Raw genomic sequence first — 18,837 nt, forward strand, 5'->3', positions numbered from 1 at the left:
CAAAGAAATTACTTATGGGGTGTTTTAGGGCACCCAAAGAAGTGACTTTTAGGGTACCCAAATGAGTTACTTTCAGGGTGCCTAAAGAAGTTTTAGGGCACCCAAACTGTTTCTTTTTAGGGCACCCAAAGAAGTTACTCACATGGCAAACAAATGGGGTGTTTTAGGGCATCCAAAGTGACTTTTAGGGTACCTAAATGAGGAAGTTTTAGGGTAAACAAAGAGGTTTTAGGGTACCTTAACGGTTTACTTTTAGGGCACCCAAAGATGTCATTTTAGGGCACTCAAAGAAGTTATTTTTAGGGCGAAAAAATAACCAAAGAGGTTATTTTAGGACACCCTAACAGTTTACTTCTAGGGCTCCCAAATGGGGTATTTTAGGACACCCAAACAATTTACTTTTAGGGTACCTAAATGAGTTATTTTTAGGGTACTGAAAGAAGATTTTGGGCACCCAAAGAGTTGACTTTCAGAGCATCCAAAGAAGTGACTTTTAGGCTACCTAAATGAGTTACTTTTAGGGTACTGAAAGAAGTTTAAGGGCGCCCAACAGTTTACTTTTGGGGCACTAAAGAAGTTATTTTTAGGGCTCCCAAAGAGGCTGTTTTAGGGCACCCTAATAGTTTACTTTTAGGGCACCCAAATGGGGTATTTTAGAGCACCCAAAGAAGTAACTTTTAGGGTACTTACATGAGTTACTTTCAGGGTGCCTAAAGAAGTTTTAGGACACTCAAACTGTTTACTTTTAGGGAACTCAAATGGGGTGTTTTAGGGCACCCAAAGAAGTAACTTTTAGGTACCTAAATTAGTTACTTTTAGGGTACCCAAAGAAGTTTTAGGACACCCAAAGAGTTTACTTTTAGGGCACCCAAATAGAGTAAATTACGGCACTCAAAGAAGTGATTTTTAGGCTACCTAAATGAGTTACTTTTAGGGCACTGAAAGAAGTTTAAGGGCACCCAAACAGTTTACTTTTAGGGCACCCAGAGAAGTTACTTTTAGGGCACCCAAAGAGGTTATTTCAGGACGCCCTAATAGTTTACTTCTAGGGCACCCAAAGAAGATACTTTTAGGGCACCTAAATGAGTTACTTTTAGGGTACTGAAAGAAGATTTTGGGCACCCAAAGAGTTTACTTTTAGGACACCCAAAGAAGTGACTTTTAGGTACCTAAATGAGTTGCTTTTAGGGTAACCAAAGAAGTTTAATGGCACCCTAACAGTTTACTTTTAGAGCGCCCAAATGGGGTATTTTAGAGCACCCAAAGAGGTTATTTTAGGACACCCTAACAGTTTACTTTTAGGGCACCCAAACTGGTTGTTTTAGGGCAAGACATTATTTTTAGGGCACCCAAACAGTTTACTTTTAGGGCACCCAAATAAGTTAATTTTAGGGCACACTAAGAAGTTACTTTTAGGGCACCCAAACAGTTCACTTTTAGGGCGCCCAGTTAGATTACTTTTAGGGCACCCTAACAGATTATTATTTTTACATCTGTACCCTAGCAGGTTATTTTGGATACCCAAGCAGGTTGGTTTAGGGCACCCAAGCAGTGACTTTTAGGCTGTGCAAAGCTGGGGCACCCAGGCTGTCCCAAAGGTCCAGGTCCCTGCTGACAGCGGGAAATTCCAGGAACTGCAGCTCCCAGACCCAATCCTTGTCTGTCTGATGGGTGGGAGCCCCTGCATGGAGAGGATCCAACCTTAAAGGATCAAACTCCCCGAATCTGCCTGAGGTCACCTTTTCCTCCTCCTGTTTCTATGGGTTCGTTAAAATCAAACTATCAAGGCTTCTCCAACAGCCAATTCCTTTTGCTGCATATTAAAATCTGGAATTTCTGGATGATAAACACTGGAGAAAAGGAGGCTCAGGGAACAGGGACAGGAGCAGAGGGAGCGGCCTCAGGCTGGGCCAGGGCAGGCTCAGCTGGGACAGCAGCAGCAATTTGCCCATGGAAAGGGAGCTCAGGCCTTGGCAGGGGCTGCCCAGGGAGCTTTGCAGTGCCGATCCCTGCAGGTGTGCCCTGGAGGTGGCACTGAGTGCTCTGCGCTGGGGACAAGGTGGGGATTGCTCACAGCTGGGACTCATCCTGGAGATTTTTCCCAACCCAAATGATCCTGGGATTCTGTGGGATGAACTGGCAAAGGCAGAAGTCACCTTCTGTGACCAAAGAGAGTTTGACACTATAAAAGGTTGGTTTGTGTTAGAAGCTCTACAAAGAGATGACAGAGAGAACAAGTGGTGGGATCCCACCTGAATAAAACCACCTAAAGATGCTTCCAACCATGTTCTCTGCAAGGTTCCTTCCCAGAATTGACATTTACAGGACAGAACTTTATCAAGTTTTTGGATAAAAACCTTTTCTCAAGGCCAGAGAGAGGTGGCAGCACATCCATGGCAATGCCTTGAATAAAAAGGATTCCTGCAGGAATGTCACAAAGAAAGAATCTGTAACATGCAGAGATCAGTGGGACACAAACCCCCAGATGTTGGCAGATCACATCTGGAGAGAAAAGCACAAAGCCTTCAACCACAGAGGTCAAGGTTCTTATAAGAAAAAAAGTTATTTTTTAATCAAGATGAGCCAGAGCTGTAGAAGGGCAACCCAACAGAAAGTACAAGGAATTTATCTGCAGAGAGACCAGGTCCAGAGCAGGTGATCTGAGCCACCAGCAGGAGATCTCAGCTGGATTTGGCTGTGCAGATAAAATCAGAAATGCACTGCAAAGACAAAAAGTTCCCACAGAGGCTCAGACAGAACCTCCACCCCAAGCAGGAGCCTGGTGAGGAGAACTCTTGGTGGGACTGGGTGATGGCAGAAGCACAAGAACCCGAGGGAGGAACGAGGCAGGGAAGGGAAGCAGCCAGCTGGCCACCATCAAAGCCAAGAACATGGATTCTATAGAGTTGTGGTGGTGGTGCAAAGACAGCTTGATTGCCATGGCCAAGGTGGCCAGCTGATTATTTCCTCACATGGATCATGTCCACACAACCTAAAGTTCCTTGAGTTTGTTTCCAAAGTCCCTTGAAAGGATTCAGGTGCAACTTTTCTCGACTGACCAGCCTCATTGCAGAAGTTCTGGGAGACCTTCAACTCAAAAAACTCAAAATGAAATGCCTCTGTAGATCCTCAAGCTACATATTATTGTATAAGAGGTTTCCTCTTCCTCCTGGAAAGGAAACCCATCCCTGGCAGCTCCATTCACTGGAGCTCTCCAAACCCTGGCCATTCTCATTCCCTCCAATCCTTTCCTCCTCCTGCCAAAGCATCTCCCCACCGCCCCAGAGCATCTCCTGATGGTTCTGGAGACTTTTCTGCCTAAAACATCCTGAGCAGCAAAAACACTTCAGCTCTGTCCTCCTCAGTGAAACATTCCTCATCAGTCTGCAGCAAATTTTCAATTTCTAAATTACAGGTTTTGTTGGAACTCCTCTGCCCTTATGTTTCCATAACTGGGCCATGGAATTTTTGAAAACCAACAGAATTCCCACTTATCCAGAGCCACAGCAGCTCTTGTGGCCCCTGGCACTCTGAGTTGAGGAGCTCCTTCAGCAGTCCTACCTACTCAAATAAAACCTATTTTGTGCAAACTTCTGTATTCCAAATACACCAGCCAGTGACTCTGCATTAATACTGCCCATCAGGATAAGTAATAAAGCAATCAGCTGCTAGCAAACAGCACAAAAATTTAAAAACCAGTTATTATTTTAAGAAGAGCTTTTCACAGTTCTCCCCGTGGCCAATATTTCTCTCCCCTTATTTAAAAAAACGTTACAAGTAGAATAAATATGTTCCAGAAGTTTAGAAATAACTTTAAAAAGTTTTTTTTGAAGTTATAGTATACATATACATATAGATACACATATAGATATACATATGGATATATATGTATATTATATCCATATATACATATATATGTATATAATATGTATATATATGTAATATATATATTATGATACATAATATATATTATAATATATATTATGTATTATAATACATATATATGTATATACATATATCTGTGTTATGCATATAATACATATAATATATAATATAGTATATAATATAAAATATAGTATCATCTATAACATATAAATATGAATATACATAAATATATATGAAATATGTATAGATATGGTATAATGTAATAATATTGTATATATGCATATATTTTGTGTATATATTATGTATATGTACATATATGTATATATTTATATATACACATATATATATACACGCACACATACATAGTTATATAAAAATATAAAATATATAAAATATAAATAGTTTTAAATATACTGTTGTATGTTAATTCTATCCTTACAGAGTTGGGAGTTAATTAGTTTAAAAATAAAACCCTACAAGAATAAAAGCCCTGATGCTGTAATTGATGGCTGGATAATGCAGGGACACAGGGGACGTTTCACAGGGGTTCAGAGTGACAGGACATGGGGGGAACGACCCTAAACTGAAGGAGGGCAGGGCCAGATGGGATCTTGGGCAGGAATTGTTCCCTGGCAGGGTGGGCAGGGCTGGCATGGAATTCCATCCCTGGATCCCTGGCAGTGCCCAAGGCCAGGTTGGACACTGGGGCTGGGAGCACCTGGGACAGTGGCAGGTGTCCCTGCCACGGCCAACTCATCTCTAAAGGTCCCTTCCACCCCAAATGAGCGCACACCTCCCTGTTCAAGAGCTGCCAGGTGCAGGAGCGGCCCTGGCCGTACCTGGTTTGTCAGGGGGATCGGCTGCTCGAGCTGCTCAGCGTAGGATAAGGCCGAGACCTGCTGGTCACTGATGCTCTGCTGCCGCCGGTCACTGTACTGCTGATGCGAATGGGACATCTGTCCAGCCATCTGAAGGCCAGCAGCATGGAATGAAAACGATGGTGCAAGCCGAACAGATGAAGGTTTGCATGCTGAAGTCTCTCCTCCTGCAAAGACAAGGACAGGGTTAGCAGGGGATGGGGGGAGAATCCTGCCCTGGGTTCTGAGTCCTGGATCCCGGAGATCATTGGCACCCAAGGGTTGTCACACACGGGGGGTTCCATAGGGATCAGGGATCCCAGAATTGTCCTGCAGGGCTGGGCAGGGACTTCTCACAGGGACACAGGGAATGGCCTTAGGCTGAGAGAGAGCAGGGTTGGATGGGATATTGGGAATGAGGAATTGTTCCCTGGCAGGGTGGGCAGGCCCTGGCACAGCTGTGGCTGCCCCCGGATCCCTGGCAGTGCCCAAAGTCAGGCTGGAGAAAACCTGGTCTGGTGGAAAGTGTCCCTGACCATCAGACCATTGTCACACACGGGGGATTCCACAGGGAGGGATCCCAGAATCACCCTCAGGGAAAGGTGATCCGCAGGGCTGGGCAGGGACTTCTCACAGGGACACAGGGAATGGCCTTAAACTGAGAGAGGGCAGAGCTGCCCCAGCCCTGCCCCAGCGCAGGGAGGAGCTGGAGCTGCTGCAGAGAGCCCAGAGGAGGCTCCAGGATGGGCAGAGGGATGGAGCAGCTCTGCTGGCAGGAAAGGCTGGCACAGCTGGCATTGCTCACCTGCACAGGAGAAGCTTTGGGCTGAGCTCAGGGCGGCCTTGCAGGGCCTGGAGGAGCCCCAGGAAAGCTGGAGAGAGACAATGGCCAGGGGATGCAGGGACAGCACACAGGGAATGGCTTCACACTGAGAAATTACAGGTTTAGATCAGATATTAGGAAAAATTTCCTCCCTTTGAGGGTGGGCAGGCCCTGGCACAGCTGTGGCTGCCCCTGGATCCCAGGCTGGAGCACCCTGGCCAGGTGGAAAGTGTCCCTGACCATCAGAACTCCATCTTTAAGGATCCCTTCCAGCCCAACCCATGCTGGGACTCTGATCCTGAGCATCCCTTTGCTCACAGCTCCCCCTGGGTGTCCTAGCTCAGTCAGAATTACACAGGGGTTATTCCAAACACACAAATTCTGCGTATGGATCCCAAAAAGCCAGAACACCACACAAATTCTGCCTTTCAGGGCTGCTCCCAGCATTCTGGACTGACTGTACCAAAGGAAAACCCAGTGTCCAGCCCCAGCAGCTCATCTTTGTTTGGGGATGGGGTTCAGGGGGGATGATGGTGGGACTGGGATGATCCCAAGGGGCTCCTCCAGCCCTGGTGATTCCCTGAATCCCTGATTTCCTGAATCTCTGATTTCCTGAATCCCTGATTCCCTGAATCCCTGATTTCCTGGATCCCTGATTCCCTGAATCCCTGATTTCCTGAATTCCTGAATCCCCGATTCCCTGGATCCCTGATTCCCTGTCCTCTGTGTTCCTGCCTCCCTACAAAGCACAGCAAACAAAGAGCAGCTGCAATCTGAAAGTAAAATTATCACTAAGGATTAAATTTAGAAGGAAGGTGTTAAACAGCCAAGCACCTGAGCAGCCAAGGGAAATCCCCACTTCCTTCACAGTCCAAACCTTGCAAGGAAACACAAGCACTAGAAAACAGGAGATGAGTGCAGCCAAGATTTGGCTTTCTTAAAAATAACTCTGTCAAAAGAAAACTAAAATATTAAAATTGACACTGCACATTGACTCAACACCTACCAGGGCAACAGAACTGCATGGATGGAATCAAACACCATTTTACTTTGATTACATTAAAATATTAACCATTTTAAGTCAGCATTGCACAGAAAATTGCTTTTAACTCTTCTACAAAATGTCCATTAAAAACTGAGATTCAGAGTTAATCTCCCATCTCTACAACTTGGTGGATTCAGTGAACATTTCCTGTTCAACATTCACTGAACATATGTAAGACATCATCCACTATCTCTACTTTTTGCTCTTTTAATTTCTGAGGTTCTGCTTAACCTGAAAAAAAATCATAATCTCACTTAGCAACATCATGGTGACTGAAGTAAAAGTCAAAACAATATTTAAATCAGAGAGTCAAAAATACCACTGATTCTGGAGTGTGGAGCCAGTCACTTTCAAAGTTTCAATTTTGTGTTTTCTTACCTCAGGCCACAGGTTTCCAATAGAGAGTTACTTGGCCAGTTACATAACTTTATAAACATAAATTTTATTTTTAAAAATTCTGCCCTTCCATGTGTCCCTCCAAAAGCAGAAAGCTCAAATATATAAACCCAAAAATCCTGGCAGCGTGGGGTTCTCATTTACTCCATAGGATCTTCTGGCACTCCAAAAATCACAACAAGTCTGAGGATAGACTGAACAATGCACTGCACACATTTAAAATAAAGTAAAAATGCAAAGTAGAAGAGTGTTAAAAGTGTAATTACCCCACAAAACAACAGCTGTGATGTAATACAAATGTTGTGATGTGATGTTTGGGTTCAGCTGGAAACTTTCCATGCTTGTAGACCTTTTCCTCCCAAGTCCACCTGCACCCAAATCTGTAATTTTGATTTTTTAGTTTAGAATTTTTTTGGGATTTGCTGTTTGTGAGTAACAAAGAGGTGGCTTGGAGGATAACCCCACACCAAATGTGACACCAGAAATCCAAACTGTGCCCAACAAGAACGTCCTTAACCCAGAGGCACAAATGGCTCCACAGCAAATCCCAGAGAAAAGAACAGGATTGGAGCCTGTGATGATGTGAAGGATGCCAAGGGGATGGATGGGAATTGGCCAAACCCATCCCAGGGCTCCCATCCCAATGGAAAAGGGTTTGAGACCCCCCTGAAATGGGACCGACCCCACCCAGCTGAGCAGCCCCTGGGGCAGAGCTCTGGCAGCTGGAATCCAGCACAAGGAGCAGCAGCCACGGAACTGCAGCCCCTGGGGCTGCCACACACCCCCAGGGCCCTGATGGGATCCCTGTCCTTGTCACACCCCTGTCCCTGTCACATCCCAGCCCCTGTCCCTGCCACATCCCAGCCCCTGCCACATCCCTGTCCTTGTCACATCCCTGTCCTTGTCACACCCCTGTCCTTGTCACACCCCTGTCCCTGTCACACCCCTGTCCCTGTCCCTGCCACATCCCAGCCCCTGCCACATCCCTGCCACATCCCTGTCCCTGCCACATCCCTGTCCCTGCCACATCCCAGCCCCTGCCATATCCCTGTCCTTGTCACATCCCTGTCCCTGCCACATCCCTGTCCCTGCCACATCCCTGTCCTTGTCACACCCCTGTCCCTGTCACATCCCAGCCCCTGTCCCTGCCACATCCCTGTCCCTGCCACATCCCAGCCTCTGCCACATCCCTGTCCCTGCCATATCCCTGTCCTTGTCACATCCCTGTCCCTGCCACATCCCTGTCCCTGCCACATCCCTGTCCCTGCCATATCCCAGCCCCTGCCACATCCCTGTCCCTATCACATCCCTGTCCCTGCCACATCCCTGTCCCTGCCATATCCCAGCCCCTGCCACATCCCTGTCCCTGTCACATCCCTGTCCCTGCCACATCCCTGTCCCTGCCATATCCCAGCCCCTGCCACATCCCAGCCCCTGCCACATCCCTGTCCCTGCCACACCCCTGTCCCTGCCACATCCCTGTCCCTGCCACATCCCTGTCCCTGCCACATCCCAGCCTCTGCCACATCCCTGTCCCTGCCACATCCCTGTCCCTGCCACATCCCTGCCCTGTCCCTGCCATATCCCAGCCCCTGCCACATCCCAGCCCCTGCCACATCCCAGCCTCTGCCACATCCCTGTCCCTGCCACATCCCTGTCCCTGCCACATCCCAGCCTCTGCCACATCCCTGTCCCTGCCACATCCCTGTCCCTGCCACATCCCTGTCCCTGCCACATCCCTGTCACATCCCTGTCCCTGCCACATCCCTGCCACATCCCTGTCCCTGCCACATCCCAGCCCCTGTCACATCCCAGGCTCTGCACTCCCAGCCCAGCCCATTCCCAGGGAACCCTCCCAGAAACCCTGGGGACACAGCAGGGGAAGGAGGGGAAGGAAGGACTGGCTAGAATAGAAATCCTGCCCTCCTTTAGTTCTAGGTCGAGGAGTCGCTCCAGAAACAGGGACATTTGTGACAGCCATTAACTGAGGCTCACACAGCCTCTGGTGGCTCTGGGATTGGCTTTGGGCTCAACTGGGGAGCTCCAGACAGCCAAAAAATCAGGGATCTGCTGAGCACCAGGGCAGGGCTAAAATCCACCAAAACCTGTTCCCACAGCCCATCCAGAATTAGATGGGTCTGAGATTGGGTTTTGGATCATCTGGGGAGCTCCAGACATCCAAAAAACAAAAATCAAGGATTTGCTGACCACCAGGGCAGGACTAAAATCCACCAGCACATCCAGAACTAGATGGGTTCCCATATCACATCCAGATCTAGATGGGTCTGAGATTGATTTTTTGCTCATCTGGAAAGCTCCAGACATCCAAAAAATCAAGGATTTGCTGACCACCAGGACAGGGCTAAAATCCACCAAAACCTGCTCCCACAGCCCATCCTGAACTAGATGGGTCTGAGATTGGGTTTTGGATCATCTGGAGAGCTCCAGACAGCCAAAAAAATCAAGGATTTGCTGAGCACCAGGGCAGGACTAAAATCCATCAGCACGTCCAGAACTAGATGGGTCTGAGATTGTTCCCACAGCACATCCAGAACTAGATGGGTCTGAGATTGTTTTTTGGCTCATCTGGGGAGCTCCAGACATCCAAAAGATCAAGGATTTGCTGAGCACCAGGGCAGGACTAAAATCCACCAGCACATCCAGAACTAGATGGGTCTGAGATTGTTCCCATAGCCCATCCAGAATTAGATGGGTCTGAGATTGTTCCCACAGCCTATCCAGAACTAGATGGGTCTGAGATTGTTTTTTGGCTCATCTGGAGAGCTCCAGACATCCAAAAGATCAAGGATTTGCTGAGCACCAGGGCAGGACTAAAATCCATGGGCACTTGTTCCCACAGCCCATCCAGAATTAGATGGATCTGAGATTGATTTTTTGCTTATCTGGAGAGTTCCAGACATCCAAAAAATCAGGGATTTGCTGAGCACCAGGGCAGGACTAAAATCCACCAGCACATCCAGAACTAGATGGCTCTGAGATTGTTTCTGGCTCATCTGGAGAGCTCCAGACATCCAAAAAAATCAGGGATCTGCTGAGCACCAGGGCAGGACTAAAATCCACCAAAACCTGTTCCCACAGCACATCCAGAACTTCCACACAGGACAGAAATATCTGAGAACAAGGTGCAGTCAATCATCAATTTTCCTTTTTTAACCACTTCAAGTTCAAGTGATCCCACCTTGTAAAGCACCTTGGGAAGAAAATGAAGTTTTTTAAAAACCCCCTAACATATGCCAAGATCTCTAAGCATGAAATACATTAAGGGAAAGGATTATGGATTTGGAGTGGGCAGAATTGTCTTACAAATAAGCCTTACCTAATGTTAGTTCAGGGGAGGCATAAAAATACCCACCTTGATTTGTATTTGCACTCCAAAGAGGCTCCCAGAGCTCTCTGAAAATAGACACACTGCAGAAATGGATCCCCTCATAAAGGAGAAGGTTTATTTCTTAAAGCATCCTCTCAACACAGTGGAAGAAGTTCAAGAATTTATTTATTTGTTTATTTGGGGAGGATGGAAAATACTTCTGTCATTCAAAATGGCTGTGTTTTAGATGTTTGGGGTTTTCTTAAAATGGATTTTTGGGGCCTCCCCACCCCTGGAAGTGTCCAAGGCCAGGCTGGGTTATCCCTGCCCACGGCAGGGGTGGCACTGGGTGATTTCAGGGTCCTTTTCAACCCAAACCATTCTGTGATTTTATGATTTTTTTAAGCAACAAATAAATTATCAACTGCAGGCATAACAAGTATTTGAGATAATGATTATTGAGGAGCCTGTGAATAAACTACACTAGTGTAATATTGGAAAAGTTTGTATACATTTTTAAATTTTTGCATAGATTTTTAAGAACTCCATGCAGATTCAATTTCCTCTCTCATCCATTTGAGATCCTGTTATTCCCATTTTGATATCAGTCCAGAGAACTCATTTAGACATTAAACCTCCTCCCAAAAAAGTATTTTTGGTGGTAAAACACATCCCTGGCCTTTCTTTTCAGCTACAGCAAGGCACAAACATTCACTGAGTGATGGGGAAGAGCTGCAGGTGACTGAGTGATCCCAAGTGGATCAACAACCCAGAAAAAAATCAGTGCATTGTAAATTGGATTGAAATCTATGGATTGTAAATTGGACTGATATCAGTGCATTGTAAACTGGATTGAAATCATTGAATTGTAAATTGGATTGAAATCCGGGCATTGTAAACTGGATTGAAATCAGTGCACTGTAAATTGGATTGAAATGTATGGATTGTAAACTGGATTGAAATCATTGAATTGTAAATTGGATTGAAATCAGCGCACTGTAAATTGGGTTGAAATCTATGGATTGTAAACTGGATTGAAATCAGTGCATTGTAAACTGGATTGAAATCATTGAATTGTAAATTGGATTGAAATCAGTGCATTGTAAACTGGATTGAAATCTATGGATTGTAAATTGGATTGAAATCAGTGCATTGTAAACTGGATTGAAATCTATGGATTGTAAATTGGATTGAAATCAGTGCACTGTAAATTGCATTGAAATCAGTGCATTGTAAACTGGATTGAAATCTATGGATTGTAAACTGGATTGAAATCAGTGCATTGTAAACTGGATTGAAATCAGTGCATTGTAAACTGGATTGAAATCTATGGATTGTAAACTGGATTACAATCAGTGCATTGTAAACTGGATTGAAATCTATGGATTGTAAATTGGATTGAAATCAGTGCACTGTAAATTGCATTGAAATCAGTGCATTGTAAACTGGATTGAAATCTATGGATTGTAAACTGGATTGAAATCAGTGCATCGTAAACTGGATTGAAATCAGTGCATTGTAAACTGGATTGAAATCTATGGATTGTAAACTGGATTACAATCAGTGCACTGTAAATTGGATGGAAATCACTGGATTGTACCCAAAACCCAACTGGCCACAGCACTGGGCAACCTCCAAAGGTCTCTTCCAGCCTCAGGGTTTCCACATTTCTGTGACACAAAGTCAGCACAAAGTGAGGTTTCTCTCAGGATCAGTTGTTACAGCAGCTCCTCTGTTGGGTGGGACTGCACCTGAAAATCCCAACAGTGATTCCAAGGTTTCTCTGCATTCCTGCCACCCACCCTGCTCATTAAAGATCTACTTTGCTTCTCAAAGTATCTCTGTGACTCTCTTTGTCCCTCTGTCACACTTCTACCTCAGTGCTCTACTGAGGAGAATTCATAGTGAAATATAAAAAAGGAGGCAAAGTCAGACAAAAACCATTAGAGAATTTAAAAAGTGACATTTCCTTAATATCTCTTCCTACTTCTCACCTCACAATTAAAAATCAGCCCCCAAAAAGTGACAGTTTGGACGCTGCGAGTGATGCAAATCTGCCTCAGGACTGACAGAGCATCTCCCAAGTGCAGCAGCAGCAGCAGATCTCGGCTCCATGACAAGATAAGGAGTTATCTTGCTGATAACAGAACCTCTGCAACAGCCTGAAAACACCTCCCTGCCTGCTGGTGGCTGTGCAAGATGAAGAGGTAAAGGCAGTGGAAGTCCCATCAGCATTTAGAGTTTAAATGCAGGAATTCCCCAAGTGTGGAGGTGCCCAAGGCCAGGTTGGAGCAATCTGGGACAGTGGAGGTGTCCCTGCCTGTGGCAGGGAATGGAATTACGATGATAAATCAAGTGTGGAACTTCCTCTGCACAATTCACCTGCCATTCTCTCCGCCTTGCTACAACTTTTCTTCCTTTTCTTCAACATCTTCCCTCCTAAGATCACTGCTCTGACCCAAGGTGCTGCGAGCTCCTCTCCCTGCCAGCCCACCCTCCCTCTCTCACCATGTGCAGCCATTCCCTGCACTCCCCCTCGGGGACGTGCTGGCAGCTGAGTGAGAACCTGCCAGAAAACACCACCAGGGAACACGAGTGTGAAGGGTCTGGTTGGCCACAAAGGCTGTTCTGCCTCCCACACCCAGAGCTCAGAGCTGGTGGGGCTGAAATTCAGAACAAGCACGGTTCTGACTGAGCAGGACAGGCTCAGACTTTAAATCTTTTTGTTTCCAACCCCTGCTAAACCACCACAGGTGAAGGCAAGCACTTCTTGCTGCTTTTTTCTGTGTTTAAGTTAGTGATGTGTGTGAAAAATGCCTATTTTATGATTGGCTTTTTGCAAATATTAACATGAATATCATATGCGTTGTGTTAAAAAGTTATGCTGTGTTAATTCTCTTAAGTAGTGTGTTAAATAGAGTTTTAGGTTACAAAAATTGTTAAAATAGAAACGATGCTATTAGGATACTTTTTTAAAGAAAGGACTGGCAGTGAGAGAGCAGCCACAGGACACCTGAATCTTTCAGAGAAAAAGGATTGATCACCCTCTTACCAGGAGAAATGAACTTTTTCCCACCTGAAGGCACTGTCAGGATTCAGAGGAAGAAGCTGACACTGCCCAGCCAGAATCCTGTGTTTGAATGGAATTTATGCACCATGGATGAGGTGTATGAATATGCAACAGGTTATTGTTTTTAAGGGTTAATCCTCTGTTAATGGGTGTCCTTTTTTGGGCTTGTGCTGCTCAGGAAAAGGTACCTGGACTGTCTGTAACTGTTTGTTTCTTTTGTCTCATATTGTCCTAATTCAAATTGTCCAAATCATTATTACTCTAATTGTATTACTATTCTCATAACCATTTTATTCTTATTAAACTTTCAAAATGTTAAAAACAAGTGATTGGCATTTTTCACAATGTGAAAGCCACCCAATGTCCACTCTAAGAAAACCCTGTGTTAGCTGAGGAATTGTACAATCCCTCTCCTCCACAGAAGATTATTTTTTTGCAAGGTTCATTGTTTTGAAGAGTTCTGGTCAACTTTTATTTTCCACCATCTCTGCTTGGAAAAGCTCTCAGCACCCACGAGCACTGAAGGGGGTCTGGAGAAGGGAGGCAGATCCCTGCGCTGCTCTGGCCCTCTGAGGTGAACCAGCACAGGCCGGAACAGCCAGGGAGAACCAGCAGCAGCCCTGGGATGGGAGAGCTCTCTGCCCACACAAACCCACGCTGAGGACGAGGCAGACCCAGCAGAGCTCACCCTGAGCACCACAAACGTCAGCGCTGGGGACGGCAGGGTTTGGAACAATCAGCGAGCAAACCCCGGCCTGAACTCTGCGTGACCTCCCGCCGCCCTGCCCTGCCCATTGTCCCCACGCGGTGACATCGTGGGGTGCAGGGACCTCCCTGCGCTCGGCCTGCAGTGGGAAAGGCTGAGAGAGCCCAGGGAACAAAGGGGAATTACCTGGGGCAGCTCCCGGAGAACAATCCCGTTATAAATATCCCCCGGAGGAGGAACGTGAGTATTGTGGGGGGATTATTGAGAATGGCTGCTCCACAAGTTCTCCTACAATGACCATTCAGCCAACTTCCCTGTACACAAACGCCAAACACTGCTTGCCCTGAGAGCAGAACGGAACCCTGAACTTAGAAACAACCCCCAGGGTTCCTCCTGCTCCTGTTCCTGCTCCTGGCTCCTGGCTCCTGCCCCTGTCCCTGTTCCTGCTCCTGTTCCTGCTCCTGCTCCTGTTCCCGTTCCTGCTCCTGCTCCTGCTCCTGTTCCTGCTCCTGTTCCTGTTCCTGTTCCCGTTCCTGCTCCTGCTCCTGTCCCTGCTCCTGCTCCCGTTCCTGTTCCTGTTCCTGTTCCTGTTCCTGTTCCTGTCCCTGCTCCTGTTCCCGTTCCTGCTCCTGCTCCTGTTCCCGTTCCTGCTCCTGCTCCTGCTCCTGTTCCTGCTCCTGTTCCTGTTCCTGTTCCCGTTCCTGCTCCTGCTCCTGTCCCTGCTCCTGCTCCCGTTCCTGTTCCTGTTCCTGTTCCTGTTCCTGTCCCTGCTCCTGTTCCCGTTCCTGCTCCTGCTCCTGTCCCTGCTCCTGCTCCCGTTCCTGCTCCTGCTCCGGTTTCTGTTCCTGCTCCTGTCCCTGCTCCTGTTCCTGCTCCTGCTCCTGCTCCTGTCCCTGCTCCTGTTCCTGTTCCTGTCCCTGCTCCTGCTCCTGCTCCTGTCCCTGCTCCTGTTCCTGCTCCTGCTCCTGCTCCTGCCCCTGCTCCTGTCCCTGCTCCTGTTCCTGTTCCTGTCCCTGCTCCTGCTCCTGCTCCTGTCCCTGCTCCTGTTCCTGCTCCTGCTCCTGCTCCTGCCCCTGCTCCTGTTCCTGCCCCTGCTCCTGTTCCTGCTCCTGTTCCTGCCCCTGCTCCTGCTCCTGCTCCTGCTCCTGTTCCTGTCCCTGCTCCTGCTCCTGCTCCTGTCCCTGCTCCTGTCCCTGCTCCTGTTCCTGCTCCTGTCCCTGCCCCTGCCCCTGCTCCTGTTCCTGCTCCTGTTCCTGCTCCTGCTCCTGTCCCTGCCCCTGCTCCTGTCCCTGCTCCTGTCCCTGCTCCTGCTCCTGTTCCTGCTCCTGCTCCTGTCCCTGCTCCTGTCCCTGCTCCTGTCCCTGCTCCTGCTCCTGTCCCTGCCCCTGCTCCTGTCCCTGCTCCTGTTCCTGTTCCTGCTCCTGCTCCTGCTCCTGTTCCTGCTCCTGTCCCTGCTCCTGTTCCTGTTCCTGCTCCTGTCCCTGCTCCTGCTCCTGTCCCTGCTCCTGTTCCTGTTCCTGCTCCTGTCCCTGCTCCTGTCCCTGCCCCTGCTCCTGTCCCTGCTCCTGTTCCTGTCCCTGCTCCTGCTCCCGTTCCTGCTCCTGCTCCTGTTTCTGTTCCTGCTCCTGTCCCTGCTCCTGTTCCTGCTCCTGTTCCTGCTCCTGCTCCTGTTTCTGTTCCTGCTCCTGTTCCTGCTCCTGTCCCTGCTCCTGTTCCTGCTCCTGTCCCTGCTCCTGCTCCCGTTCCTGCTCCTGCTCCTGTCCCTGCTCCTGTTCCTGCTCCTGTTCCTGCTCCTGTCCCTGCTCCTGCTCCCGTTCCTGCTCCTGCTCCTGTCCCTGCTCCTGTCCCTGCTCCTGTTCCTGCTCCTGTCCCTGCTCCTGCTCCCGTTCCTGCTCCTGCTCCTGTTTCTGTTCCTGCTCCTGTCCCTGCTCCTGTTCCTGCTCCTGTTCCTGCTCCTGCTCCTGTTTCTGTTCCTGCTCCTGTCCCTGCTCCTGTTCCTGTTCCTGTTCCTGCTCCTGTTCCTGCTCCTGCTCCTGTCCCTGCTCCTGCTCCTGCTCCTGTCCCTGCTCCTGTTCCTGCTCCTGCTCCTGTCCCTGCTCCTGCTCCTGTCCCTGCTCCTGTCCCTGCTCCTGCTCCTGTTCCTGCCCCTGCTCCTGTTCCTGTCCCTGCTCCTGTTCCTGCCCCTGCTCCTGTCCCTGCTCCTGTTCCTGCCCCTGCTCCTGTCCCTGCTCCTGTTCCTGCTCCTGTTCCTGTTCCTGCTCCTGTTCCTGTTCCTGTTCCTGTTCCTGTTCCTGTCCCTGCTCCTGCTCCTGTCCCTGCTCCTGTTCCTGTTCCTGCTCCTGTTCCTGCTCCTGCTCCTGTCCCTGCTCCTGTTCCTGCCCCTGCTCCTGTTCCTGCTCCTGTTCCTGCTCCTGTCCCTGCTCCTGTCCCTGCTCCTGCTCGTCCCCACTGGCCAGAGCTGCAGGGAGGCCTCAGGGCTCAGGAGGTGACCCCAAGCTCCATCTTTTCCCAGCCTGGAGGAAAAGCAGGCCAGGAGCAGGTTGATGAGCTGCTGTGCCATGCTGAGCCTGTCCTGGCCAGCTCCTTCCCTGGATGGGCTGCACAGGAGGTGGACTTTGGGCAGGACTTGTGGTTTGTGCATTTTGCGCAATCAGAGAACTCCAGTTCCCTTTCCTGGAGAAAAACCGCAGCTCAGATTTGTCACAGGGAAACACTGCGGGAAAAATCTACCAAAAAATAAAAAAAGCCACTTCAAAAATAAAAATCTGGTACCAGAAGGGCTGAATGCTGCTGCTCATTGTAATTCTCCCACTACAAGAGAAAGAAGTTTCTAAACTCATTTAATCCACTGGCAACACAGTATATAAATGCAGGTTTCATTAACTTATAAATATGACTTTGAGTACACTCCGGAGAATCTCAGAACTGAGAAAATGTTGTGAAAGTGAAACCACTTTTTTTATTATTAAATGAAGCCCAAGATTGCCAAAATTCTCAGTTAAAACCTCCAGGAAACACAAGCACTCTGAACTTTCAAAGCCCAAATGAAGCTCTGTGAGACCTCTGCTTTTCCATTTCTGCCCTGGACAAGCACCTGCCTTAAAGCACAGCTAAAAACCACCTGGAATTCCACAAGGAAACAGCAAACTGAACTGAAAAGCCACTGAAATGAAGAGAAATGAGGAAAGGCCAGAATCCTTGCCCAGCTTTAATTCTGTGCCTCCATGTCAATAAGTTATGATTCTGTTTAGCCCCATGAATGCCCTGTTTGTTTTAGGGGCAGAATGGAAGCAGTGCTGCCTCAATAGGTGGCCACACAATAGATCTTTTGATTTTCATTGTGTTTAACATAATATCCCTTGCCACTCTTCAGACTGTGCTCCAAATAAAATTATTCCTGGCTGCTTATACATTCTATAGAGGGCTCATTGTTTTTGCATCCTCGGAATTCACAAACAATCATTTCCTTCTGTAGAATTCTGCATTTTCTCCTGCTCTGCACAAAAACATCCAGACATGGGACAAACACCAAAGGGCTCCATAATTTAAATTTTTGGACTTTGCAAAGACAAGGGGCACATCCTAGCAGGTAAATCTGTGTTTTACAGAGCTCCACAGAGGAGCAGCTTTGAGGGTAAGTTAAAAAAGCTCCTTTTTCACCTTTGTGATCCTCCAAGAGAGGATATCCCAGGGTTTAGAGAGGAAATGACTGCACACACACCAACTCTTAGGGAAGCTTTTCCCCTTTTCCAACTCTCTTCAAGTTCTTCCCAAGTTTCCCTGGCACGCTGGAACTCTGTCCAGCTGCTCAGGAGCACTGGGCAAACCCCAGTACTTTGGCTGCTGATTCACCCCAGCGTGTATTTGTTTATTTAATGACAAATCAGTGAGTGAAACAATATCTCAGCAGTCAATACTTTATTGCTGAATGTTTAATAACCTCTATTTCAAGAAGAGACCTAACTTTTATTTTAAAACTGACAAATAGAAATTATCCAAACCCATCAATAATGGTGAAAATGTGCCAAGGTTGAGGTTCTGAGGCTTCTTTTTTTGTCTCCCCCTACAAATTCATGTGTAATTTATGATCTTATGCAATTATTCTAAGGTTTGTAATTTTTCTAATTGAGTGAAAAACCTGCCATTAAAAAGAGGGAATATAAAGGAGAGGAGGAAATGGAGATAAACTTTTTATGATCATGGTGAAAGTTCAAAGACTCACAGAAACAACAATGTTGGAAAATACCTCCAAGATCATCAAGTCCAACCTTTGACTGAACAAACATAACAACCCTTAAAGCAGAAATAAAGATTGAAGTGTGAATATTACTCCAAACACAGGTTTTCCAATAATTACTTAACTCCAGCTACCTCTGCATCTTTAATCCTGCTTGAAGACCCACACCTGTCCCTCAGTTCTGAGTGAAAACCACAAATACAAACAAAAAATTCTGTCAAATTCAGTAAATAAGGAGAAAAATCTTTTATAAACCACAGGAATCCCCTAATACAGCAGAAATTTAGGGACAAAAAGTTTAAATTCACATTATTTTATCCCTTAAACATGCTATAAAGAACTTCTAAACTGATTCTTCAGAAGGCTTCAACCAAACTCCAAGTACACCAAATTTTTATTAAATCTAAGTTTTCTGTTCTAGAAATCACTGAGTTTCTCTATGCAAATGTTGGCTTTATCCAAGAAAAACTAAATTTCCCTCTGCTGAACC

General features: G+C 47.2%; 1 protein-coding gene across 3 annotated transcripts in view; it reads right to left on the bottom strand.

Moving 5' to 3' along the window:
• DYRK1A (dual specificity tyrosine phosphorylation regulated kinase 1A) overlaps positions 1-18,837 on the bottom strand; it is a 103,912-nt gene that overhangs the window by 24,666 nt on the left and 60,409 nt on the right. For all 3 annotated transcript variants that reach the window (XM_054290015.1, XM_054290014.1, XM_054290016.1), the window contains one exon: positions 4,725-4,930. In XM_054290015.1, coding sequence (XP_054145990.1) covers positions 4,725-4,930 — 206 coding nt within the window. The remainder of the gene's footprint in view (positions 1-4,724; positions 4,931-18,837) is intronic.

This window comes from Melozone crissalis, unplaced genomic scaffold, assembly GCF_028551555.1.
Source record: "Melozone crissalis strain CALT ecotype California unplaced genomic scaffold, PUWL_Pcris_2 ptg000075l_1, whole genome shotgun sequence".
Taxonomy (NCBI): Eukaryota; Metazoa; Chordata; class Aves; order Passeriformes; family Passerellidae; genus Melozone; species Melozone crissalis.